The 27599-nt window shown below is 49.1% G+C and overlaps 1 protein-coding gene across 1 annotated transcript in view; it reads left to right on the top strand.

Moving 5' to 3' along the window:
* The first annotated feature begins 119 nt into the window (after positions 1 to 119).
* The window catches only part of CSMD2 (CUB and Sushi multiple domains 2), a 257406-nt gene continuing 229926 nt past the window's right edge, over positions 120 to 27599 (top strand). The window contains exons 1-2 of the mRNA XM_017828252.1: positions 120 to 384; positions 18235 to 18451. Of these exons, the coding sequence (XP_017683741.1) occupies positions 228 to 384; positions 18235 to 18451 (374 nt within the window). The 5' untranslated portion in view covers positions 120 to 227. The remainder of the gene's footprint in view (positions 385 to 18234; positions 18452 to 27599) is intronic.

Raw genomic sequence — 27599 nt, 5'->3', positions numbered from 1 at the left:
GAAAAAAAATAAGGAAAAAAAAAAAAAAAAAAAAAAGAAATCGCGAGCCTGACCTGCTTTTTTTTTTTTTTTCCCCCTCCCCCCCCCCCAACCTCTTTCCTTTCTCCTCTTCATCCAGCCGAGCCGAGGACTATCCCAATCGCCAAGGGGAAGGAAAAGGGGGGAAAACCCAGCAGCAAGAACCACCAACCCCCCAGCAGCACGCCCCATTCCTGCTGCCCTTTGACATGCAACCTTCCTGGGGATGGGAGCAGCCGGGATGCAGCTGCAGCTTCGGGAGGCACTGGGGGAAACTGGGAATCGTGGCTCTGATGCCGGTGGAGGTGAGCGCCTGGAGCCGGGTGCTGCTGCTCTCCGTGGGGCTCCTGGCTGGATCCGTGACGGGTAAGTGGCCACGGAGAAACCCGGCAACTTCGGGGGCTGTTTTTCCCCTGGTTCCTTGAATGGAAGGAGCGCTGTTTTGGGGGCGCGGAGGGGGGGTTGGGGTGCGTGGCACTGTGTGCACACACTGCCGTGTCGGCACATGCTTCCCTGGCGCGTTCAGCACCGAGGATATTTTCCTCAGCCCTTTTGGACGATGTGCTTCCCTCGAGCATCCTTCGGGATTCGGGCGATGGGGCGATAAAAGGTGGCTTTGTGCGATCTCGTCGCCCATCTCCCCGGTGGGTCGCATTCGGGCACAGTTGCTGTGTGTGATGGGCACGATGACTGTGAGAAATGCCAGCACGGTTTTCCCCCCTCTGTCTTTCCCTCGCATCTTAATTCGGTATTTCCCTACCCTGATAAAATAGATTTTTGGATGCCTTGCATGAAGATGGAAGCACTTTCCTCTTCTTCCTCCTGCCTTCCGAGTTGAATATCCCTTGCAGAGGAGCCTTTTGGCCTCGGCACGGTGGTTTTTAGGAAACATGCACCTACTGACTGGAAGGAGAGCAGGAGAAGACTCGGATTCGGGGGCAGTTTGCTGCTGTCTCCCATCCCCTGTAGCAAAAGCGTTTGCAAGGGCTGAAGTTTTATTTCGGGTGTAAACAGCAAATATTTAGGGACTGTCCTTCTGGGTGTGTAGGAGGGGGAAGAGTGGGAGAGCCGAGTGTTTGGCAGTGCCTTCTCTCCACGCTGTGCAGTGCCCCGATTTTCCAAGAGTTTCCAAGGAACGTTGTCTCTTGTCTGCTGTATCCGAGGCTGGAGGAATGTGTGGCTGGTGGTGATGGCTACGAAAGCTCCCCGGGTTTTGAGGGGGTTTTTTTTTGGGGGGGGGGAAACTTTGTGTGTGGAATGCAACACTGATTTTATTATGTAAGGCAGATCTCCTTCGAGGGGGCTGGAGAATGAGGATTAACTGCTCCTCCCGAGCGCTCTTGCAGTGGAGCTGAACAGTTTTGCTGACTGGAAGTGTGTTAGGAAAGGGTTATAAACCCACCCAAACAACCTGCAAGTCCTTATTAAGGGTGAATATTTGTCGTGGTGAATATTTTTCCTGTCTCCAGCACGAACCTGTGCACAGAGGAAAAGCATTCCAGCAGCTTCTGCTGTGCTTTTCTCACACGAGTAAACTGATGTGGAGATACCTCAGTTCCTGATTGACTCTCTTAGGGGTTTAGGGCTTCCTTTCTTCTTCTGAGCTGTCTGGAGCTTATTCAGGCTGGGTCTCCCACTCTGTACCTTGCAGAGGATGTAATCCTTTCTTCTCAGGCCCCTGGTCCCTTCTCTGTGGGTTTGGAGAGCCCTCTGTTCTGGATCCTTCACCCAGAGGTTGATGCTCTGTGTTGTTTTTCTTTGTGAGCAGAAGATCTGCAAGAGCTTTTTAGAGCTCAGATGTTTTTTTTCTCTGCATCAGAGCCAGAGGCACTGATCAATAGCTCTTCCTTTCCAGTTCTGGCATCCCAGCAATGATCTTTTTGCCTGAGCAAGATGCCAACTTTGCAATCAGTGGCTCGGTGCTGGATGTGCTGTGAGGTACCCGGAGTGAAGGCACCCCCCCTTTGCAGGTCTCTGGTGGGTTTTGGGGTGTAATCACTGCAAATCGGTTCAGTCTGGGCTGGGACTTCCAGCACCTTCACTGAGCAAACCCTGAACCTCTGAAGAACAAAGTTCAAGAGGCTCTCCAACCTGTGCCATTGCCCGGGGTTGTGTGGGAAGCAATAACCGGGAGTTCCATAGAGTGGCAGCAGAGCTGTGTGTGTAGAACTGTCAATTAGTACTTCTGGCCGTCTTAAAAATAAAAGAGGGGACGAAATCCTGCTCTCCCATCACATCAGCTGTGCCGTGGGGGCACGTCCTGCTGCCCAAAAACGTCCTACAAAGCCTGTGCTTCCCTCAGGGGCTGCTGTGCCAAGGAGGGATAAGGGAGCTGTTTGGGATAACGAGCTGAAGGGAATGTGGTGCCTGGGATTGGGAGTTGTTGGGGTCTGTGGGTGCTGGGGGCAGAGGAGTTGGTCTGTGTGGTTCCCCTCTCAGTTTGAGGGGTGCAGTGATGGTTTCACACTGGTGGGATGTGCACAGGGATTTACCTTTGCCTGAGAGTCGCTGGTGATCCGTGTGCGGCCTTTCGGAAATGAAAGGTGTGTGATAATCCCGAAATTCCATTTATTGGCTGGCAGTCAGGTGGGCACAGGAGTGCTTTCTGTCCCTGCAGGGTGGTTAGCAGTGCATCAGCAGCAGGAGGTGCATTTGGGGAGTGTGTTTTCTGTGTGTGTGTGTGGATGGACAGGGATCAAATGTCTTTGGAAGGCCTGTTATAAAAGGGGCTCGATCCCATTATTTACACACCGGGCTTTGTGCTGGGCTAAGGAAGGGTGCACCAGCTTGAAACATCATCTCCTCAGTTTAACCCACTGCGGTTCTCCTTTTTCTTGATGGAAAACAGTTTTTGGCAGGCTCCTGGTCTGAGGAGTGGGGGAGCAGGAAGCTGGTCACGAGTTTTGGGTTGGACTCTGAGATGAGCTCAGGCAGGGGGGTTTGGTTGCAGAGATTTAACCTGCACTGATAATTCGGTGAGGGACCATAATACAGGGTCACCTGAGGGACCACGAGGGGTTAAATAACATTCCCTGTGGTTTTAATGATGTGGGACCAGTGGGATAAATGGAGCAGGCAGTTCAGTAGGAGGTGGAGTCGGTAAATGTGATGGGTTTATATCAAACTTCAGTTAAAGACCTGAGCTGGCACCAGAGCTGGGGGCTGTCCAGAGTCACATTATGAACCCTGAATGGGATACAGTAAAACCAGAACTCCTGTTTAAATCAACAGGTCTGTTCCTTTGCCATAGTTACAGCTGCTCATGCCGTGGTTCCCAGGGAGGCATCCAGTGAAAACGATGTTCCCTTTCCCTTTAAGGATGGAAATTGGTGATTGTAATTCTCCTTTTTGATGGTCTGTTGTGGCTTGTGGAAGGTGCTGGTGTGTGGTTGTGCTGCAGAGCCACGGAGGTGGGGCACAGGGACATCAGAGAGCACGTGGGCGTCAATCCTGGTTGGGAGTCAGGAGTTTTACTCAAAAAGTCCAGTAACTAAGACATGATCCTGCTTGGGTTGTTGTTCAGAGAGGGGAATAAAGTCTCGTGGCTGTTTGTTAGAAAACAGGAGCTTGTGAGGGAGCAGGAGCTCTGGGAGCAGGGGGAGGCTCAGATCAGCTCTGCCCAGGCACTGTTATTGCAGGGCTGAGGAGCATTCCCGAGCATTCCCGAGCCCATGGTGTGATCCAGGCAGGATCTGTTGTAAATCAGCCCTTTATTTTGTTCTGTGGCCTTTAATCTCCGCTGTCCTCAGTGAAGAACATCCCCATGGAGCAGGTTTTCCCTGGGAAGTGTGTGCCCATGAGGAGGGGGGAAGAGCAGCCCTTGCCTGGAAGGCTCCTGAGCAGGAGCCACGACTCTGCTTCCAGCTTGGGCTGCTGGCTCACAACTCATGGAACCACAGAATCATTTAGGTTGGAAAAGACCTTTCAGATCACCCAGTCCAACCATTAACCAAGGTCCACCCTGCAGATGATCTCCCTTCTCCTCATTCCTTGGATACCTGTTGGGATGGGTGTGGGAATGTGATCCAGGTGATCTGCCCTGGATCCCTGGGGATCCCCCCTTTGCCAGGGGGTTTTGGGGCTCAGGGAGAGGTTGAGCTGTTGCTCAGGTCCCATCTGTGCCCCAGAGAGGGCACTTTCCTGGGCAGGAGTGACTGTGCCTCGTTGTCCTTCACCTGTCCCCAAAAGTAGATTTAATTCCTGGCCCCCTGTTTGCTGTTAACCACTTCCACCAGCGCTCCAGGGCTTTCCAGCCATGGAATTACTGTGTGCTGCTTGTTGCCTTGCTCTGGCTCCTGAGAGGCCACTTGTTTGGGCAATGCCAAATTTCACAGCTGTGCTTGTGTTCCTGCTGGTGCCCCCCCCCAGGCCCTGCTTGGATTTGGCCTGGATCTTGACCAGAGGAAATTGTTATGATAATGTGGAGGGTTAGTTTGGGGGCAAGGTCAGGCAGCCTTAACTCTCTTTGTGTCCACAGTGTTGCAAAAAAATTCCTCCTGGCTCCATTTTTATCAGGAGTATCCCGAGACACGGGGCTGGAGTAATTTTTCCTGGGCTTTGGTGAAATTCTAACAAAACTGTGCTCAGCTGAGCGGATTTTAAATAACACTTCTTTACTCTCCTCCATGGTTTTGGGCACTGGGAAGGTTCAGGAATGCCATGGATGCTGCACTTTGCCTGCAATACACCTGATGCAGTGCAGTAACCTGTAAACTGTCCCTGCTGCTACCATGCCCTGGGGTGGCACACGGGGCTGAGGGTGCTTCCTGTGGGATTGGGAAAATCCCATGGATTAAAGGAATCAAATGAGCTCTGTTCCAGTGGCTTTGCAGCCAGCAGGGATGGAGGCTGCAGGGAGCTTGGGATGGGAACTGTACCTCCCTTGCAGGAAAGTGGAAGACTTTTTGGGGTGTTTTCCTTCTTTTTTTTTTTTTAATGGGACTTCCCAGTGGGCAGTGTGGGGTTTGTCCTCTCTTCCCAGTGTCAGGTGCATTCCCTCATCCAGCTCCTTGCAGTGATTTTCTGTCCTCACCCTGGAGTGATGAACTGCCTGGTTTTCTGTACTGGATGAAAAGGGAACTTGGGGGCTGTGTCAGAGTCCTGCTGGGGATTTCTGAGAGCTCCAGATAATCCTGGAGAGGGGAGATCTGGTGTTCTGTGACTCTCGCTGGAGGAGCAGGATCCGTAACCGCGAGGGCTGGAGCAGCTGTGGTTGCCAGGGAGATGTGTGAGAGGGGAGTAATTAAAAAATTAAATCCTTCCCCGTTATTGACTGCAAAAATCTGCTGGAAAAATGAACTGGTGGCCTACATTTGGGGGAGCTGGAGGAAGTGGGACACGACTTGCAGAGCCATCCGTGCGAGATGTGGCATCAGAGTGTTGATGGAGTGGTGCAGTCAGCTCAGCTGGGCCTGGCCTGTGCAGAGAGGGGTAAACACATGGAATTCCGGGATCACTGAGGTTGGAAAAGGTCTCCAAAGCCATGGAGTGCCTCCTGTGATCCACCCCCACCTTAGAGCACTGAGTGCCACCTCCAACCCTTCCTTGGGCACCTCCAGGGGTGGGCACTCCAAACCTCCCTGGGCAGCCCCTGCCAATGCCTGACCACCCTTTCCATGGAGAAATTCCTGCTGGATGCACCTGGAGTCAGCCCTTGCCTGGCAGAGTGAACAATCTAAGCTATCCACAAGTCCTGGATATAATTCTTGAGTGAAGGTGGGTGGAAACCACAACCCAGAGGGACTTTCTGCCCACCCAGCTGGAATTTGGCTTCTCAAGCCGGGCTTGGCCAAGGACAACAGGCAGGAAAGGCCCCCCCAGTGTCACCAGGACACAGCTCTGGACCTTCAGCAGCCGTGCAGGACTCGGGGGCTGGAGCTGCAGCCAAGATCTCACGGGAGAAACCCTCAACCCTCGCTGCCCTTTGGAATTTGTCATTCCCGGTGTCCTCAGGAGGCAGCTCTGCCTCTCCAGCAAGCCAGAAGGAATTCTACAGCGTCCTAGATCCTGCTGGGAATGATTTTTCCCCTTCCCTTCAGGGGCAGAAGGCATTTCCTCCTCCTGCTGCAGCAGTTTGTGCCCGGAGATGATGTGCTGGAAGGTGGGAGGCAGAGCCAGGTATGGAAAAGCTCGGCCAGGGTCACCCAGCAGGGCCTGGAACGGAGCAGATCTCACTCCTCTGAGTCACTGCACCCCGAATATCACCTCAGAAATGCCCCAGTGCTGCTCCTGAGGTGGTTTTGGAGCTGCTGCCTGGCTGGGATGAGGTTTGATGCCGAGCTGTTTGACTGTGGTTCCGCTGAAAGAGAACAATTTCTCAATCCATTCATCAAAATGTCTGCAGTTCCCCTTTCAAGGCAGATAAAACAACAATGAATATCGAATAAAAGTGTCTTTATCTGGAACGTTTGAAAACCAAAGGAAGAGAAGATTTGTTCTTTTGGCCTCTGACTTGCACGAGGACGTGGAATCTGCTCTGTCTTAATAAAATGGCTTTATTTGGGTTCCTCAGTGCCACCTGAATTTCTCAGTGTGGAGATTTTACCTTTTTCCAGCCGTCAGTTCAGTGCAGACCCAGAGACTTCCACCAGCCCATGGTCACAGCCTGATAATCCCAGAGCCAGTTGTCCTGGGAGGTGCAAGGAAAGCTGAGTTAATCCCAGCTGGAGGATTAACCACCCCGGGGGATTTTCTGGCTCAGTGCTCTCCTGTTATTTGCACACTCTGCACTTGCAGCAGTGCCTGGAGCCCAGGTCTTGCTGCTCCCCTTGGCTGTTGGCACCTGGAAACCCCTCAGGGTGGGAGCTTTGGTCCCCATGTCCCTTCTCCCCCTGGAATTTGCAAAATCCTCCACTGATTTACAGATTTATTCTGCAGAGAGAGAGAGAGAACTTGGGGTGTTTGTGAGGAGCTTTCAGCAGGTACAGATTGCACCACGTTGATGAGCTGCTCAGGTTTCCTGCTCTTGGGTCTCTCCCTTGATTGCATGGAGTGAATTCAACCATTTCATGCACAATTTGGGATTAATTGTGAGTGACATTTTGGAGCTGGAAGTTGTCTGTCTGCTGCTGAACTTCTTGTCAAAAAAGTCAGGAATAAAATCAAGTGCAGGGTTTGCAGGGGTTGCTCTGCTCCTCTTGGAATTCATATGGAATTGCCTTTACAGTTTTTATATGTTTATATCCACTTTTATATGTTTATATCCACATTTTAGCCAAACCTGCAGATTGTAAAGCACAAAGTACTCAGTACAGATGGGACAGTAGGAGATTTATACTGAGAACTCGCCAGAAGCACCAGGGGATTGGATACTGGTCTTTGGAAAAGCAGGATATTGGCAGAAAGGATGGTCTGGACCTTTTGAGTTTAACCTGCCCCAGACTCTGCCTTTGAAGCAGAGTTGTTTAAATTATGTGAACTTCAGCTTCTTGTCTACAGAGGGGAAAACCAGTACAGTCCTAACAGTATTATCTAGTTAATTATGAAGATGAATGTCTCTGGGATGGCAGAGATCAAATGGAGAACTTGTTTGCTTATTATAGTTCCTGTTATTTATCAGCAGTTTATGAATATATTTTTTTTTTCAGTTAAAGCAGTGAAAGCAGAGTTGGAAATAGGTTTTGGGTTTTTTTTTCAATGGCATCTATGTCACTGGTGTTGGAGTCAGATGGTCTGAGGTGGAGAAAGAGCAGGATGAGTTGGGCTTCCTTCATATCTGAGGAGGAGCTTTCCAGCATGGAATGATGTGCTGTAAAAAATAGAAATAATGTGGTGTGATGGCTTGCACAGGATGTTCTGGGCTTCATCCTGGTCCCCAGTCCTGCCTCTTCCTTGTCTTTAAATCCATTCCTGGCAGCAGGATTGTCCCCTCTCCTCTCTGCAGGGCAGGACCTGTTGGATGCTCATCGATGGTGAGCAGTTCAGGCTGGAGGGACAGCAAATTGCAGCTCATTTCTGCACCACTCGATGTCCCTTTTCCCTTTGAGCCACCAAGTAATAACACCAAGTTATTTGCTCCCAGAAAGGAGCTCTCCTTCCGAAGGATAATGGAGCTGGTGCTTTTCCAGAGCCGAGGCCGCTTCCGAAGGCGGTTCCTGCCTCGTGCAGCACATTGGTGATGTGCCTCTATTGTTGCTTTGTCTCCATCAGGGAAAGGTCAGGCACTGCTCCTGACTCTGCACATCTGGCAGGAGCCATCCCCAGATGTTCCGTTAGAGTAAAGCACCACTTGGAGGAGGAGTCGGGCTGTTAAAATGAAAATTAAAACTAAAATAAGGTTCACCTGCTGAGATAACGAGGGGTTTGAAGGATGGGGTTTGAAGTTTGTCCCTGAGAGGGTTGGGGGCTTGGTTCCCAAGGTGGGGGCTTTGTTCCCAAGGTGGGGGCTTGGTTCCCAGTTGGGTTTAACCCAACTGCTGAAAGCAGCAATCCTGGACTGGCCACAGGGACAATCTGACCCCTCTGAGGGTTGTTCCCCCCTCTGAGGCTCCACTTCCATTTCCTCAGGCTCTGGTGGCCTGTCCTGCACATCCTGTAGCTCTTCAAAGGATGGGAAAACCCCTGGATTGGAATTTCTGTTCTTTGGTTGGTTGCTTTAATGAAAATGCCTCAACACCCCCCACTCCTTTTTTGCCCACTGAGGGCTCTCAACTGAGAATTTTTCCCCCTCCTTTTCCATGAGGGCAGTGAACAAATGAGACTTTTGACAAAAAAACACCCAGTTTGAACCTCCAAGTCGATTCCATTCACCCCTTGTTAAGCCCTTGATTGAGAGCTCTGTAGATTGGAGAAGAAAGGTATCGATCTGCTTTGGGGGATTGAAAACTAAGATTAAGTGGAATATGTCTATGGGCGAAAATGAGCTTTTAAATGAACGGAGGAGGCAAAAGAAAAAAATAAAATAGTACAGTCTGGTGTTGAGAGAAATGAGTTGTGAGTTTCTCGTGTGTAGATGGAGGTCACAGGATGCAGAAGCTCTGTGGGAACAATTTGGGTTTTCACACGGATCCTCCGAAGGAGTGGGAATATTTGTCACTGAAGATTAGAAAAATTCTCGTGCTTGGTATTAAATTGGATCAGAACAGGACAAAAAAATGAGTGTGGGTTTTGGAGCAGCAGAGCATCCAGCAGTTGCTGATAACTTTTCTGTGCACTCTCAACTTCAGGTGACTTTCCTTGATTGCTCAAGGTGACAGGGAGGCATCAGGCAATAAATATAAATATCAAGTGCTGCACCACTTAAAGGAAGCGAATCTGAAAGTGCTGTTAAGGGAATCAAGCAAAAATTGGATTTACATCCTAACAAAAATTCCCAGGAGAGATGGCTTTTTGTAATTCAAATACACAATAATACAAGTGTGAGCTGCTGGAATACAAGTGCCTGGCAAAAGGGTTTTGTTGGAAGGTCTCAAAGCACTTGTAAACACACACTTTATGGGGGGAATGAGAATCGTGGTGCAGGAGTGAAGAGCTTTTAGTGAGTGCGTGTTCTGAGTGCTTTTTTAATTTATTTTCTATCTGGAGGTGCAAGATTGTGGTGATGGTGATTAACTGACAGTTCCTTCTGTGTCATTTTACACAGAATTTGTGTGTGTGTGTCCCTGTTCCGAGCCCTGGGTGCTGAAAAGGGACCTCCCTGCAGCTCCTACAAGGAGTTCATCTTACAGACGCACAGGGAAAATAAGAGTAAAATTTGAAGAAGGTTTTGGATCATCCTGAACGTTTTCATTGAGGTTTGGACTCCCAGGGCAAGATTTTCAAGGATATTTAGATGCTTAAATAAATGTAGACTTGCCCAGTGGGGGTTATGAGGGGGATCTGTTCACTGCCCAGCTCAGGTGTGTTTGTGAGGGCTCCAGGACATCTGTCTGGACTTATAAAAGCTATATATATATATAATATATATGGATATAAAACCCTGTCTGTGGATTATAAAAAAAATTTGTAAACCTTGGTCGACTGAAGTTCCTTTTGAAAAGGGACTTGTGAACTCGAGTGAACTCACCTTGGGTTGGTGAAATGGGTCCCAAAGGTCCCTTTGGGCCCTTCCCACGGGTCCAGGGTCATTCCAGGTTCCAGCTCAGTGCCTTAACCATGTGTTGAACCATCATTTTTGAGGGTAACTCTCGGTCTCAGAGGACAAAGTGCAGCAGTGTGGGGGGTGAAGCCCTTTCCTGTCCCCAGAGCAGACGCAGCATTCCCTGGCTCACCTGGAAACGGGATCCAGGAGCACTCAAAGTGGGATTTCCCAGACAAGCTGTGGCTGCTCCATCCCTGGGAGTGTCCAAGGAGCACCCTGGGATAGTCAGAGGGCTCTTTAAGGTCCCTTCCAACCCAAACAATCTGATTCCTTGACTGAACAAAAGGATGTTGGAGGCACTGAGAGGCCACAAGGGGAAATCCCAGGAATAGCCAGCGAGGCTGTTCCTCACTCCAGAGGCAGCTCGGGGAGAAAATGCATTAATTGGTTAATGCTGGTGGAGTGCTTTGAAGATGGAAATAGCTCTGTTGAGTGCCTGGTGTCATTATTCTGCTGACAATGGCTGTGCAGAGGAGTCCTGGCGCTGAGGGAACAGTCCAAATTGATTAAGAGACAGTTTCCAACGAGGAAAGTTTGGAAGGAAGGAAGGAAATGATATCCCTGGAGGAGAGGCCGTTCTGGCTGAATATTGGGATAACCGTGGTGCTTCTTGGAGCTGAGCAAATGATTCCAAGCACTGGGTTCCTGCTTTCCCGGGGAGTTGGGCAGCTGGGGGCCTCTGGCAGAAAACTGCTGGTCTTTGGGGTGGTAAGGAGTGGCCTTGGAATTGTTGGAAGTCCATTTGTTTGGGCTCGTTGGGAATGTGAAGGTCACAGAGTTCGAAAAGTAACTTGTGAAAAAATCCAAGGGCACTCAGAAAACCCTGGGGAGGATTGGGATGGGAGAGCTGTCCCCCTGCTTGTCCCCCTGCTTGGGAGTAATTAGGAATTTAAATTCCTCATCAGAATTGGCCAAGCAAAGTTTTCTTTGTTGTGCACATTGGAAATGTTCTCAGATGCCAAATCCATTGCCATCCCCTGCACGTTGGATCAGGTGCCCTGTGAAGCAGTTTATGTGCCTGTGTCTCTCCCAACTTGAGTTACTGCAAATAAAATGCACTATTTTTGAAGATCACTGGCTATAAATAGTCAGGAAAATGTGTCATTAATGTGTCTTGATGAACACAGGCTTCCCTAATACTTCAGTGCTGCTCATATTAAAAATAATGTGTTACCAGGGATTTCCTAAATGCTTTTTATAACAACTCCAAAGTCATTTTTTTAGTATCTTCTATTATTAGCCCTTGAGCCCTCCTGCCTCCGCTTCTGCCAGCGAAACAGGAGGGAATCCACCTCCCTTTCTTCTCCCCACATGTGAGTCTTTACTCCTGAACACATGTCCTGGTGTCTGGCTTTGGGTCTGTTTGCACTGTGAGCTTTGCAGGTGGTGCCTAAATCTGCAGGAGGGATTGGGAAGGATGCAGGAACACCTGGGGAAGGATGCAGGAAGGACACCTGGAATGTCCAAGCCTCCCTTTCCTGTGCAGGTATTTGTGGATCCCAGCTGGGAGTGACTTGGTTGGAGCTTTTGCTGGGGAGCTCCAAGGTCAGCAGCGTGAGCAGGAATCTCAAACACGTGCAGGAAATCAGAATAATTGTCCAATAAAATCTTTGTGGTTGGGAAAGGAAGGATGGGAAAAACTAAATGCAGTCTTGGAGCATCTTTTGTTCCTCTCTTCTTCCCACTTGGGAAGCCCTTCAGATGGAATTGTTTAGCCAAGGCTGGACCAAAGCCTGAGTGTGAGAGAGCTCTGCAATAAGTCTGAGAGCCTGGGCAGCACTAACAGGGGCAAAGTGATGACAGAGTGGGAGTGAAAGGCTGTTGGATGGCAGGGAAGGAATGTCTGTCTCCCAGAGGACTGTGCTGCTCTCAGGAAGGATGTGTTTGATTTGCAGTATTTTGCCATCCTGCTGAAAACTCCCAGACTGCTGAGCTGGGCTTATAACTCTTCCTGCCTTGGCACTGGTGGCACGAGCTGAATTCAGATAAAATGCACTTTTTTTTTGCCCTTACATTCTGCACCCTGTGTTCAGAGAGGAGCAGGCCCAGGCTGTGTGAGATGGAAATCATCCCCTTGCTGATGCTCCTGGGGGCACTGGCCTTTGATGAAGTCGTGGTTAATGGAATGACTCTGCATTATTTATTACCCAGAAGGCTTTGATGGGAGACTGGAGGTGAAGTTCAGACTCTGAGCAGGTGAATATTTAGGGAAACAAGGGTCAGGTTTCTCAAGTGTGGAGGTGCTTTCCCTGTTTGTTCACTTAAATTGTGTGAGCAGGAGTCAGAGCTGGGCTGGGAGGAAACCACTGTTTGGGGTTGGCTGTAATGAGCTTGTAAACCACCATGTGAGGAAGCCTAATTAGTGGCTGATAAATGATTCAAGCCAGTAAACATCGGGAAAAGGAATATTTAGATGGCAGATCAAACAATGTTTAAAAAAATCGGAGCGTCTGGGCTTGAGGAGCTGGATGCAGTGAAGGGGAATGGCTCTGGGGTAAGGAGAGAACATTGGAAATGTGCTGGTGGCCAGGCAGGATTGCTGTTTCCTGGCATTTTGGGGCCAGGGTGGAATTGTGTTTGTGTGGCTGCAGGATATGGATTGCAGCTTTCTGGGGGAAAAGGTTTTTTCATGTCCATCTGTTCCGTGGAACAACACGAAATAACAACATTTCTGCCTAAGCTCCAATAACTAAAGAAAATGGCAATACCCCAAACTCTGCTGCATTAGGGGAGGAGACAGCCCCGTCTCCTGGATAAATTGGGCTGCTGAGAGCAAGCCCAGCGTGTGTGATGTGCTGTTTGTTCCTCCTGGGTTGTGCAGTGACCATGCATCAGCATTTGCTAAATTAGATTTCATTTCTGCCGAGGAACAAAGTGCATCAACTTACATTTCCGAAGCACTTCAGAAATAAATTCAGTTTTCCCTCTCTCTCAAGTGTTTCTTCCTTCAATATTAACGTGGTGTGAATGCACAGAGTGAAAATTCTCCCTGGCTTTCCACACCCCCCTGCCTCTGGCCTGGGAAGTCTCAGGAATTCGAAAGCAGGTGGAAGATGCTTTTTTTGTACTTGTTTCCTTTGCACTTGTAATGTCAGGCTGTGCCTCTGTTTGTTATTTACCTTCTGACAACTCTAAGACTTGTAGTGACACAGTTTGAATGTACAAGTTTATCTGAGTCTGGAGCTGCAGAAATTTTATACCCAGCAGGGGCTGGGGGGGTGCAGCAGCCAGGGCAGCTCCTCCTGGGTGTAAGTGTGGATAATTTGGAGGAAATGACGAAATTCTGTTGCTCTGAATGTGCTGCCTCCAGTCCTGGAGCTGGTACTGCCCAGAGAACTCTGGGGGTTGGAGTTAGGAGGATGTTCCTGCCTTCTTCTTTTGTGGCAAGAGGCTGATCAAGGCCCAGAGCAACGCTGGAGGGGTTTGCAGCTCTCCTGCTGGAGCCAGAGGCAGCCAGAGCTGTGTTCAGCTGGTGTTTGGGTTGTGCTGAGGTGTCTGCTCGTGCCCAGGGTTGCAGGGTGGGCACTGACTGGGTGTCAGGAGGTGCCCGTGGTTGGGATGCAGCTCTTCCATCATCTCCCTGTGCAGGAGCCCTGAGTGAAGCCCATCAGTCTGGGGACACTGTTGAAGCAGTTCATTGCACAAACCAGCTGGTGGAAGTGGAGACTGGTTCAGGCAACTTGTAAAAAAAAAAAACAACTGAAAGAAATGAAGGATCATCAGTGAATTAATGTTGGAAAGGGGCCGTGTCCCAGATGGAGATGTTTCTCTGCAAAGCCTCGTGTGTGGGTTCCCTTAAAGGTTGGACTTGATCATCTGGGAGGTCTTTTGCCACCTGAATGATTCCTTGGGTTGTGTTTTTTCCCTCTGCTTTGGATGGTGATCCCTTTGGAGAAGGGCTCTGTGCCCTGGGCAGTAACTCCATTGTCCTTGGCTGGAAGCTGGAAGTGCTGCTGCACTAAACCCACCCTGCTGCGTTCCTTGGGAGGTCCCCTCTCCTGCTAAAGCCCTCTCCTGATAAACCCATCTCCTTATAAAGCCCTCTCCAGAACTGGGAGCAGCAGGAGGCACTGGCAGAGTAGAGCTGGGCTCAGCTCTGTGCCCAGTCTGGGCATCTCCATCCCAAACTGGGACACAAACCCAGCTCTGGGATGAGCCCCTGGGGGTGTTCCCCCTTCAGGAAGTGAGTCCATGGATAACAGTGGCAGAAGCTGGAATATCTGCATAAATACACCTGGAATGAGCCACCAGAGCTGAGATACAGGGCAGGGCTGGGGGGGCTGATGGGAGGGAAGCTGCAGGGTTCCCCTTTCCTGAGGTGCCTCCTGTGAGACTTCAGGGTTGGAGAGAATGTGCCAGAAATTCTGGACGAATGTTGTCTCCTCTGTCAAACAAAAATCCACCTGGAACTTTATAGCCCAGGCACTGGCATTGCCCTTTCATATCTTCCCACTTATTCCTGCTCCTGGGCCAAAGGGATAAAGAGAATTGTTTTTGCAATCTGCAGAGGAGAGTTGAGTGTTTTCCTCCTCGTGTATGTTAAATTTTAGATAAGGTTTTTGTCAGTCAAGCCTGAGCTGAACTAACTCAAAGCTGGCAGCAAATTACAGACTGCAGGAATTCTCCCGGGCTCCCTGACTTCTTCCAGCAGTGTCCAATATAAATGAAGTTCCCTCCTATTACAGCTGATGGGGAATAGATTATTTCCCAGTTTGTCAGCCCCTTCTCTATTTGCAAGGAGCAGTTTTGTTTTATCTGAGTCCAGAGCACCTCTGGGTCGACGTCGTGAACGTGCAAATATCTCAGTGCATTAATTTGATAACCTCACAGAACTGGGACCTGCTTTCCTGTTATATTTTTGTTTCCCTCAGTTGGGTTTATGTCCATATTTCTGCCCTTCTGTGCAAGGATGGTGCGAGTTTATGTTGATTTTGGAGCTGGTTGCCTTCCCCATGACCTTGGAAGTGTTGGGAACGTGGTGCCTCCGACCTTGAATGTATTTTCTGGCCTTGCCACAGCCTTGGGAGCTTTGATCCCATCGGGGAAACAGAGGGATATGGAGCCTCTTTAACTTCCCAATTTCCTCAAATTGCCCTGATGAATTTAGGATTCAAATAAGAACTGTGCAGGAGGGGCAGTTCCAGTTGCTCTGGTTGGAGGAAAGGTGGTTTGGTGGGAATTGGAGACAGCTGAGCTGGTGGAATTGTTTCACTGGATTTTCACTGCGGATTTGTTTCTGGACAAAGAAAAAAAGCATTTTGGGGGCTCAAATCTTTTGCATAATGAAAGGAATAAAAGAATAAAAAGGCCAGTCTGCAAATGTGAGAACAATTATAGCCCAGGCAGGCAGGCAGAGCCCATCAGGCATCCCATAAGAGAGGCCAAGGGTTCAGAACTAAGAAAAGAGGGGCTGACCTGGGCCAGCTGACTGAAATGCCACCTCTGCCGGCAGCATTGGCAGGACAAAAGTTGGTTTGGGGTGAAAAATGCCCAGAAAAAAAAAGGAGTATTTCTGTCTTGGTGTGTACAGACACTTTTGTGTCCGTGTCTAAGGGTGCACAGACACACTTCCAGATTTTGCTGGAAGGAGGAAATCCTCTCTGAAGGACTACTCTGGTTTGGGAATGGACAGTCTGTGTCTTACCCTGAGGCAGTTCTAGAGCTGAGCAGACAAGTCACCATGAATAAAGTGCCTCCCCTGTTCCTGAGCTACTGGGGTTCATTCACCCCTCTGGGATCAACATCCCCAGTCCTGGGCAGCTTTTCTGGCACTCAGTTCATGTTCTTCTCAGTGAACTCCACAGCTAAATGGAGCTGAGGTGGAGGAGGGAGGTGGATCCCACTCCGAGAGGGGCAGGTGCCACAGTGCTCTGGAAATGCAAAATGCTCTGGAAATGCAAAATACTCCCTCTGCCCTGGTTGAGGAATCCTGTGCCTGGCTCAGCCTTAATCCCAGGTGGATTGTGGGGCTGTCCTGGCTCTCATTGAGATAATAACCATGCTACAGAAAAGATTCCCTGGGTAGTAAACACGGTGGACCCGTTTTAGATTCCTGAAGCTGTGAACTTCGTCTGGCAGAGAGAAGTTCCACCCAGCAATTTTTTTTTGCACCAAAGTAGGTCAATCTAATTATAATTGGCTTTAATGAGCGCTACTCTGCAGTTCTTTACCTGTGGCTGGTTGGCACTCAGAAGTGCAAATGCCTTTGGAGTCTTTGAAAAAAGAAGTCGAGGAGAAATCAAAGAAGTAATTTCTACTCTAATTCATTTCAACTTGAAAGCCTCGGTTATCCACACAGAGGGGGGAGACAACCCGGCAGCAGTGGGAAAAGCCAGAGCAGAGCAGGGATCAGCAGCCACAGGATAAGGGTGAAAATGCTTTTGGTCCCACGAGGTTTGCCCTGTGAGCTGCCCAGGATTTGGGTTTTGTGTGGAGGAGTCACTCCAGGAAAGCCAGCCAGGGCTGTACCAGTTTGGAGCGAAGTCTTTGTGCCTTTAAAGACACTCAGGGCATCAGTGCAGGGAGAGGAAAACACTAAAAAGGAGAATTTGTCATTTAGGCTGTTCCCAAAGCAACATTTATGTACCTGTTTCCCCAGAGAGAAGAAAATCTCATATATCCAGAAATTGTACCTGGTGGCAGCCGATCTTTATCTTGGGGATGGAGCGTTCCCAGGCACTGCTCTGGGGAAGGAAAATGGGTTTGAGGGAGGTGTGAAGTGTTCAGCTGGTGGTGCAGGAGTGGGCTTTAGTTCTCAGAAGATGGAGCTCTTCAGAAATACTGATTGGAAGGCATCTGCTGTGTGCTGAGCCTGCACCAGGAGCAGAAACCTTTCAGGACTGGGTGAGAGGAATCAGCAGCCCCAGAAGGCTGGAGCTGGCCAAGGATTTCTGTCCTGTGTGCCCCCATCAGCTCCAACAGGGGCATGGGGTGGTTCTGGTGATGGTTTTCACTCCAGATAACTGTTCACAGAGTCACAGAAGGGTTGGGGTTGGAAGGACCTTAAAGGGTGGGTTGATGGGGCAGGGCTTGGACTGTGTCCTGCTCTTTCTGGAGCCAGGACAGGTTTAATTCCTGCTCTTTTGCCACTCAGTTTTCATGCAGCCTTGCCCAGACAGGCTCAGCTGGTGACTCAGCTCCTGGTTATGTCTGAGGGCCATTCTGGAGGTTCAAGGTGAGGGGGTGTCTCACTGTCTGCACACTGGGTTTGTGTCTCTGTTCAGGGTAACTGGGGGTGAAGGAGACCATCAGCTGTGCCTTTGTCATTGTGCTGCTCTGTGGCCTCGTGTTTGAGGCCCCCAGGCTTGTGTTCAAGCCCAAAATGCCCCGAGGATGATGAAGAATATGTTGCATTTTGTTGTGGGCAGTGAAGGGGGCTGAGGAAGCCTCTGTCCCCAGGAACAGGCAGAGTCCAGCTGTTGTTATCTGTGATAAATAATTGTGACTCATGAAACAAATGGGTGATGACATCCAAACAAAAAAAACGGATTGTAAAACTTAATTACACCCCCATAAAGAAATAAAACAGACCCTCACAAGGTCAAGGGGCCCTAAAACCTCCCTACTATCCCAAGAATAAAATATGGTAGAACTTTAAATCTGTTGGTCCAAGAATGCATGAATTGTGACCGTTGTAGAGATACCATTTAGCTTTAGCTGTAAGAAAACCCATATATTAAATACTTAGCAAAAACCTGTAAAATGTCTATTTATATGAGATAATTAATATGCATGAAGCAGCTAAGATAAATGCCAAATGTACACTGTAGTGTGTGTGCAGATTTGGGAAACTTGTCCCCATTTCTGTCACCCAGCTGGCTGTGCTTGCTTTTACCAGATAATAAACTCCTATTCAAAAACTTAGAGAAACAAGACTTTGTTTATCACAGATTTTGTTGTGGGCAGTGGAGGGGGCTGAGGAAGCCTCTGCTCCCAGGAACAGGCAGAGTCCAGCTGTTGTTATCCCAGTGGGAACAGGGATGGGGGCCCGGGGTGCACCTTCCTGCAGGAAGGACAAAGCTGCATCTTTGGGTTTTCCCTTCTCCTGGTCCTCCCCACCCCGTGTGTGCTGTGTTTGGGTGTTAAATATGTGTCTGCCACTGTCTGACTGTGCTTTCTGTGTTCTCTCTCTTTGCCAGCCCAGAACTGCAGCCACACCTTGCAGGGCCCCAACGGGACGATCCAGAGCCCGGGCTTTCCCTACGGATACCCCAATTATGCAAACTGCACGTGGACCATCAGTGCCGAGGAGCAGCACAGGATACAGCTGGTTTTCCACTCCTTTGCACTGGAGGAAGACTTTGATGTGCTCTCCATCTTCGATGGGCTGCCCCAGCAGGGCACTCTGAGAACGAGGTACGGTGTTAATCACAGAGATGTTCCCAAACATTCCCCTTCCCGGGAGCCAGCCCGGGCTGGATGTTTATGCTGCAGTTAAGCTGGGAGTGTTTTCTCCATGAGCAGCTCTTTACAGTTGTTTTGATTTCTTATCTCTGATAGGGTTTGAAATGTTGCTCCCAATGCCTGACAGGAATGATTTATCAGGAGTCATTCTGGGCATCCAGAGAAGTTAATTAGAAACTGGAGCAGCAGGAGGAGAGCAGAGCTGATGTGCAGCTTCCCTCAGTGCCAGCGAGATCCTCGGGGTGGGAGGAGGGTGCTGGGGCTCAGTTGCAGCTCTGCCAAGTGCTTTGAGAGTTTTCCCACAAAATTTGGGCTATTCCCAGCAGCTGGACAGGGGGGATATCCTCTCACATCCAACCAAACTGTTGGATCTTCAGGAGTAAGCAGGTGTTGAATAGTGTGGTAGGAATAGTTTAGGTAGGAAAATCTCCAGGGGTTCTCATATGAGACTTTCAGGTATTAACAGAAAGTTTTACGAGGGGCTGATTTTGAAAAAAAAAATCGTGTGTTGCTTTGGGAGCAAATGTTTTACGACCCATCAGACTCGTGCAAGTTGAAGGAGTCGTGATCTCAGAGCTCCACATCTGAGGCACAGATGAAATCAGCTCTTGTTGTCTGATGTGGTGACTGATTTGCAGCTGAAGCCTGACAGTGACACATCCAAACCCTCACAGGAACAGGGGCAGCATCCGGTGTTAAAACCCTGACAGGAGTTCTGGGGTCCTGGAAATCAGTTTTGCTTCGAGCCACTTGAGTTCAGGACAAATCCATTGACCTCCAGGGCCCTGTCAAACCCGAGTGGAAAATCTGAGTTCCACGCTGGGGAAAATCAGCCCTTTACGGAATGATTTCAGTTATGCAAATAAATCAGAGCTTCATCTTGCAACTGTGCTCGAGAATCACGTTAATTAAGGGACCTCATCATTTAATCAGGAGGCAGCAAAGTGCTTTGCTTTGGGTGTAATGTAAAGGGAGAAAAATCTGGTGTCAAATTGGGCTCAGGGAACTTTGTGGTGAGAAGTTAACGCTGCTCTGAGCTCCTGATCAGCCTGGGCTGGTTGTGGGCAGAAGGAACACAAAGGGGCCACAAAACTGAGGTCCAGTGGGGTCCTGCCCTGGGAATTGGTGGCCCTGCACTGGGGGAAGGTGAGGGGACAGGTGAGGTGCTGCCTCTGCATCCCTGGGGACCTTCAGTGCAGTTGGGGACATGGATGTGAACTGTGGGACAAAACCAGGAGCCAAAGCCATGGGAGAAGGTTTGATGTCCAGGGAGGAGCTGAGGTGTTCAGGAAATGTGTGTTTTAGTACAATGCAGGAGAGGGAAATAAAGGGGGGAAGATAAAAAGGTCCTGAGGAGGCTTTTGAGAGCACTTGGAGGGGACTTAGAGAAGCAAGACAGGTCTGGACTCTGCATGGTGGACTCTTCCTTTCTTCCCCTGGATGTTTCTGGATCAGCAACTTCAAAACCTGGGGTTTGCTCCCCCTGAGTTGTTTCTTTGTTCAGCTAAAATCAGTGTTGGGATGATGCTCTTGGGCACGTGGTTCTCAGGGTGTCCAGTGCAGGGCCAGCAGTTGGACTCTGATCCTTGTGGGTCCCTCCCAGCTCAGGATATTCTGTGATCCTGTGATGGTTTTCTTGGTACATCAATCTCACCTCATTAAACTCTGTAACTGTTGCCTAACGTTGTTTTTCTTTTTTTTTATTATTTTTTTTTTCCTTTCTCTCCCTTCTCCCCCTGACTATCAATTTTGCTTTTTTTTCCCCTGCCTGCTTTCCAAATGTACCCAATCCATCACGGGAATGCAGCCCTGGAAGATGGATGGCCACGTGTCATTCATCAAAGCTCAGGCCTGCCAGGAGGGGACCCAAAATGAGCTGTGAGCAAGGGCAGAACAAGGGAGAGAACTGCAGTGCTTTGTTTCTCCCCCTCCTGAACTTGTGGTTTGGGGTTTTTTTTGATGTTTTTCAGCAGTTCCTGGTTGTCTGTCAGCTCCTCTTGGGGGAAGAGGAGGATGGTGGTGGTGGGAACACTCTGAGCTGCCTCAGTCCCTGCTCTCCCACTTCAGACTTGGATGTACAAGAATTTCCTGGATGTGCCACAGGGTCATTCCTGGGCTGGTGGGAGGTGTCCCAGCCCGTGGCAGGGGGTGCAATGAGCTGAGCTTTAAGGTCCCTCCCAACCCAACCCCTTCTGGGTTTCTGAGAAGGGGTTAACAACCACGTTCCTGGCAAACCCCCCTTTGTGCTGCAGTGTAATGTGGTGTGAAGGTTCCCTAATAGAATAAGAGCAGGCCTAATGCAATGAGGCATTTGCTAATAAACAGCTTTACTGGATATTAGGGAATTTGCGTGGCGTGTTTGTGATGAGTTTGTGAATCTTAAATGTGGTTTGGAGGCTTAATTGAGACATCCAGGGCTGTTGACTTTGCTTTGTTGGCTGAAATCAGAGCTTGGTTCCAAGTCTTTGCTTTCTCAGCTTCTCTCATGGTTTGGTTTTTAGAATCCCGGACTGGTTTGGGTCGGAAGGGACCTTAAAGATCATCTCATTCCACCCCCTGCCATGGGCAGGGACACTTCCCACTAGCCCAGGTTGCTCCAACCCATCCTTGGACACTCCCAGGGATCCAGGGGCAGCCACAGCTTCTCTGGGCACCCTGTGCCAGGGCCTGCCCACCCTGCCAGGGAGGGATTTCTTCCCTGTTGAAGAGGAGAGACACTGCTGCCCTGAAAGCGAAAAGGATCTTTTCCTTCTTCCCTTCTGGACTTTTATTGGAGGGAAAGGAGATTTGATCCAATGTAAATATTGCTTTACCATAGGAGAGATAGTTAGAATTGTGTATATAATGCATTATAATATTTATTTGTGTAATGAGAGTAATATAATTCCCTTCCCCCCATACTGAGTCTTGTTTTATGTCTGGAAAAAAACCCTCTCACACTGAAGCAATTGTGGGAGGGGGGCTTGGACTTGGAAATTGGATTTTTGAGGGTCTCAAACTGTTATATACACCTGTATATAACCTAAATTTTCCCCCTGGCAGTTTGACCCCATCACTCCTTGACCTGACACTGTAATTTTTCCCAATTCCTGGCTTTGGGAGAGGGATCAGTGGGAGAGACTTTGCTGGGAGAGCTGAGAGCAGGGAGGGCAGTTTGTCCCTCCCTGGAGCAGGAGATGAGGTTTGTGACATCCCTCCAGTGCCTGGCCAGGACTTCCCCTTCTCTTCAGCAGAGTTTGTGCTCCTTCCACCAGACCAAACTTTCCCAAAAGCTCATCCTCGAAGTTCCCAGCTCCTCTGAACTGCTGTGGGGTCAGAAATGCGAGTGGAGACCTGATTTAACTCTGCACTTCCCCCAGAGCAGCTTTTCCCATTGCCATTGTGCCTTGATTGTGTCATTGTTCCCAGGGGGCTCCAATCAGGTCCCTCCCTGATTGCCTCCCCTCTGGGCCAGGTTCACAAACCTGACTGAAATGGGAATATTTGCAGTTATTTCTGGATCCAGGATTGCTGTGGGATTTGGGAGCCCCTCTGCACCTTCCCTGTCCCTGTGGCACAACCAGAGAGCTGCTGACAGGAACACCACCTGCCTTCTTGGGGCTTTTTTCAGCTGCTGATGATTTGCAGGACATTTTTAAGGTGACAACCTTAAATTGGTTGTGGAACCCCTTATTTGAAGTTTCAGGCTTGCACTGGGATCCAGGGAGAACACATTGTAAGTCAGTCCTTCCAGCTCCCTAATTCTGTTTTCCCAGTGGATTTACACAGCAAATGGAACTGGCCAACTTAGAAAATCAGATTTATTTTTTTTTTCCTTCCAGAGATGTTTAAAATTACGTTTGAGAGCCCAAGGGACAGATTATGGGATGTTTTTCCTCACCTGTGAAGCTGCTGAGCGATGCTGGGGCGACTCAGGGTGTTACAACCCCGTGGGCTTCCCTCCCAGGGAATTGTGTTGTCCTTGGCTGTTCAAACAAAACGTTTCGACGAGACTGAGTTTATTTGCCTAAGAAAATGTTTGGTTTAGCCTGTGGATCAAGGAAAACAAGTGTTCACTGCGGGCAGAGCCTCAGCAGTGCAGGTTGTGTTCCTGGGAGGTGAATATTTATTTACCCAGCTGTGAGGATCCTTCCTTCCCATCCCAGGGATTCCTGTGCAGACATTCCCAGGGAATTCCGGTGGAGACATTCCCGTGTCTGCAGCGTGTGCAGGGCTGTGCAAAACGTTTCCACATTCCCAGCAGAGCAATCCCAGCTGCTGGCACCATGACCCCCTTATCCCCCGACCCACATCCCTGTTCCAGTTGTTGTTCCTTATTCCAGATGCTCATCCCTCTTCCCTGACAGGGTGAAGAGGAGCTGCCCTCGGTGTGCTGTGTGTGCAGTTAAAACCCAGCTATTTGGCCGTATTTAAGTATTTTGTTTGAGCTTGGACTGATGAGATACTTGTGATAAAAGTGGAATTATCCTCTGGGTTGACCCGGTTGCAGCTACACCAGGAGTACCCGTGTCCTGCCTGCTCCTCCTTGATAACCTTTTAATTACTGCTGGAAAAATCAGCCCGGGTGACTTGTGGTTAATTACCAATCAAGAGCACCAAGCTTTTGATCTTAAAAACAGCGGAAGGGGAGGAGGAGGAGAGGGAGAGACAAAGGGACCAGGGAAGGAGAGAATTCCCCCCACGTTCCTCCCCCTGGCAGAGATGCAAATTTGGGGTGAAAGAGCAGGTACTGGGGCTCAAGTCTGTTCAAGAAATTCCTGGAAAACCAGCTGGGAACACACAGGGCTGGTGTCAGGAATCTGTGTGGAGTCACCTCTGGCCTGGGACGTGTCCCTCTGTCTCCGAGGTGAGCACAGTTCCTTTTGCTGAGGATAAAGGTAAATAAAGCTCCTTAAATCCTTTTGTCACCTTCAGTGAACTTCAGAATCCAGCCTCCCTTTCCCCCCTCAGCACAGCCCTTTGTCGCTTCCCATTAACTGCCTGGGAAAAAAAAAAAAACCGCCACAAAAAACTCCACTTAAATTTACAAAAAAACGACCACAAAAAACTCCACTTAAATTTACAAAAAAACCACCACAAAAAACTCCACTTAAATTTACAAAAAAACACCACAAAAACCCCCACTTAAATTTACAAAAAAACCACCACAAAACCCCCCACTTAAATTTACGTTCTCTGCTTCGTAGGAAAAAAAAATCCACTTTATTTTAAATTTTTTTTTTTCCCTGGGAAGAGACTCGTCCGAGCTGCTCCAGCAGCGTCAGGACCTCTTGGCCGTTGTTTTGTTCCGAGGAAGTGCTGAGTGCTTAAACTTCGTCTGCCGGGTAATTGATGGAACTCGATCTGAAAGTCTGGGGCGAGGTAATGGAGTTAATGCAGCTGCAGCAGGGCCCTGCAATTTCCAGGGGCTCGATTCGATTTTTTTTTTTCCACATTTATTTATTAGGAGAAGGGTGCACCAAGGATGAGTGATAAAAGCAAGATGATTAAATCCGAGGGGGAGCTTTTTTTTTTCCCCTGGCACCACGAGGAATGTTGGGGGCTCAGGAGGAGGGTTGGCACTGCTGCTCTGGCCTGAAGAGATGGGGAGGGGAGGGAGCTTTGCCCTCATTCAGGGGTTAAAGGACCTGCTTTTCACCCCATTTCTCCAGCTGTGCCCCCCTTGCTGTGTTCAGGGGGGGTTGCTGTTCCTCAGGTAATAATATTTAGTTTCCAGGATTGTTTCTGTTTTCCCTTAGTCGTGTTTACAGGGACAATTTCCCAACAAACCTGGACGGTGTGAGGGGTGAGTGTGACCCGTGTGTGGCCCCCCAGCCCCTGCCCATCCAGGTAAATCCCACCTGGGTGGTGAGATCTCAAACAGCTTCCATGGATCACTCCTTTTCCTGGCCAGAGATGCTCCTGAGAAACTGGGGCTGCACTAATCCTGTCCCCTGGAGCTCTGTGTGAAGTTTATTATCAGTTTTTGAGTGGTTTAGAGAGATCCAGTCCCAGGCACCTCAGTTGTTCCAGACACAGCTGCCTTTGTTCTTGGGCTGGAAGGACAATTTCCAGCCCCAGTGGGGGAGTTTTTGGGGTCAGACCGAGTGAGATTGGGTAATTTTTTAGCAGTGGAGGGAGGGAAATTGGACCAAGGCAGAGCCCCTGGGTGTTGTTTCTGATTTCCAGATTCCATGAGAAGGAGCAGGTTGCTGCTGACCCTTCCCAGGAGCAGCAAGTCCTGCTCTGCTCCGGGGGCAAATCCCTTCTCCCAGCTTTCCCAGCTGCAGAATGGCACAATCCCAGAGTCCCAGAACGCTCCTGGCCTGAGAACTTTGACATTTATTCCGCTCTTCTTGCATTTCCAGTTGTTTCAAAGGCCTCTCTCTGCTCTCAGGCTGCAGGACACTGGCTTTGCAGGGAGGGGCTGGTGTCCATCCCGGGGTATTCCCAACACCTCCCCCCTGGCAGCACTTGTGGTTGTTCACCACTTTGCTGTGTTTAGCAATAAATAAGCCTTGTGTGATTTCCAGGGGCTTCCAAGGACTTGTTTTTCCCATTTACTCGATTTCACACCCCCGAGGACTTTTATTTTATTTTATTTTTTATTTTTTGAGGAAAGACAGAAATAACCCAAAAGTGCCAAGTTCTGAATTGAAGCCTCTGAGCCCTTCTTGGGCTGGATCCAAACCTGCCTTTGTGGTGCTCCCAGTGGCAGCTCAGATTTGCCAGGGGAGGGGGCTTACTGGAATTTGATGAACTTTTCCTGTTGAACTGGTGATTTTTGTTTTTTTTTGGTTTGTCATAACGGGAGTGGGAACAGAAGTGCCAGAGCTGGTGGGATATGGTGGAATCATGGAATGGTTTGGGTTGGAAGGGACCTTGAAGCTCATTCCACCCCCCCCAGTGCTGCCTGAGAACCTCTTGGAAAAAGGAACATGGAAAGGACAGGATAAAAATAATAAATCACATCCAACTCCACGGGCTTCCCACTCTATTCCACCGTGTGGAAAATCAAAATATATTGAAATCTGACACTTAGAACCCGCTCCCAGCTTGAGCCATGAAGGCCTCATATATTTGAGCTGGCTGGGCTGGTTTCAGGCTCTATAAATTAACACTTTTCTAGTGGGAATTGACCCAAACCCCTCGTTTTAAACGAGTGAAGAAATCCAGGCAGGCTGGGATTTATGGGCTCTGTCACTGTCCCTCCAGACTGGGCTGCTTGATGGGGTAAGCAAAGGGCTCCGGGGGTTTGATGGATTGTGCTTGGCTTGGAAAAGGCAGGGAATTGCACTTGATTCCTAAACCCTGGGCCAGAGAACCGTTCCCAGAGCGCTGGGGAAAATTTATGGGAGACTGGAGGGGTGTGTGGCACTGGGAGAGCCCGAGGAACACAGAAAGAGGCTTAGGGATGTTTTTTCCCTTCTGCTCGTTACTGCCTTGATAAGAGAAACACACAATAACTGTGTCAGAGCCAATGGAGTCGATTATTTAGGAGCAACTTAATTATCCAGCAGAGGGGATGGTTGGGGTGGAAGAAAATGGTGAAATATGAACAGGGAAGATCCGAGGAGTTCCTGGGGCCTCTGCAGGTGTTTGCTCAGTGTCTGGTCGGGGCTTTGCCTCCAAAACAAGAAGCAGTTTGGGCTTGAGGATAAATCAGCCCTGGAAGTTGAGCAGGGTTTGAGCTGATCCCGCTGTTCTTGTGTCACTGCTGTTCCTTTTGAGCTGGTCCAGATATTTCTGTGTTGGTTTTTTGTTTGGTTGGTTGGTTTTGGTTTGGGGTTTTTTTGCTTTGTTTTGTGGTTTTTGTTTTGGTTTTGGTTTTGTTTTGGGTTTTTTTGCTTTGTTTTGGGTTTTTTTTGGGTTTTGTTTTTTTTTCTGTTTGGTTGGTTTTTTGTTTGTTTTTTTTTGTTTGTTTGTTGGTTTTTTGTTTGTGGTTTTGAGGGTTTTTTGTGTTTTTTTTGTTTTTTTTGTTTGTGTTTTTGAGTGGTTTTTTGTTTGTTTGTTTTTTGGGTTTTTGTTTGTGTTTTTGAGGGGGTTTTTTTGTTTGTTTTTTTCTGTTTGTATTTTTGAGGTTTTTTTTGTGTTTGGGGTTTTTGTCTTTTTTTGTTTGTTTGTTTTGGGTTTTTTTGTTTGGTTTTTGGGGGGTTTTTTTTGTTTGTTTGTTTTTTGGTCCAGAGCATCCTTTCAGCCTTCCAGGGCTGCAGATTAAAGGACAAGTGTCTCAGTGACACCAGCGAGCTCTGCCTCGAGGACACCACTGGCTTTTCATTGTGGGAGCTGGGAGAGCCCTCAGCTCATGCTCTGCTCATTTATTGATGATTAATGAGAGCCTCCACAGGACCACGTTAACGAGGTTAGGGAGGGAAAAAAAGCTGATATCTCGTCGTAATTGTGTTTTTCTTTAATAAACGCAGAGAAAAAGGGAGGAAAAACCAACAGAACCACCCAGGAAAAAAAGCTGTGCCCCTGCCAAGCCTGAGGAGGGGGCAGCAGAGCGAGCTGGGGCCTCAGGGGGGGCTTTTATCCACTTTTTTACCGAAAGTGGGGGAAAGTCCTGCAGGGTTTTCCCTGCTGGGAAGAGAAGGGCTGAGATGTGTGAGAGGGGCTGAGGCAGCAGCAGCCTGGGGTCCAACCCGAGGGGCTGAGGCACTGAGGAGGAGGAGGGAGGAGGTTCTGGGCTGGATTCTCCTGGATTTGGGCCCCTCAGTTGGAGGAGATACTGAACTCCTGCAGGAGGAAAGATGGTTTCTAGAACTAATAGGAATGACAGGATGTTTTCCCCTGGACCCCAACCATGGCTTTGAATTAAAAAGTGCAGCCCCCTGTGCTGAGAGCTGAGGGGGGATGGATTCCTGGGGGGGAATTCCTGGATCTCTTGCATTTGTTCTTTTATTTTTGCTGTAACTCACATCTGTGAGTGACCACCGTGCCCAGGGCTGTGTTTCCAGCTTCCCTTGGGAATTTAATGTTCAGACATCCCTCCATCTGTGCTCCTGGAGGGGTTTTCCCTGCAGTGCTCAACTGCAGTGCTCACACATCCCTCATTCCATCGAGGCAGTTGGGAATGTTTATTAGCAGTTGGGAATGTTCATTGACAGTTGGGAATGTTCAT

Source organism: Lepidothrix coronata, unplaced genomic scaffold, assembly GCF_001604755.1.
Source record: "Lepidothrix coronata isolate B3197 unplaced genomic scaffold, Lepidothrix_coronata-1.0 Scaffold147, whole genome shotgun sequence".
In the NCBI taxonomy this organism is placed as follows: domain Eukaryota; kingdom Metazoa; phylum Chordata; class Aves; order Passeriformes; family Pipridae; genus Lepidothrix; species Lepidothrix coronata.
Note: the sequence above shows the minus strand (reverse complement) of the source record. Positions and strands in the feature narration are given on the sequence as shown.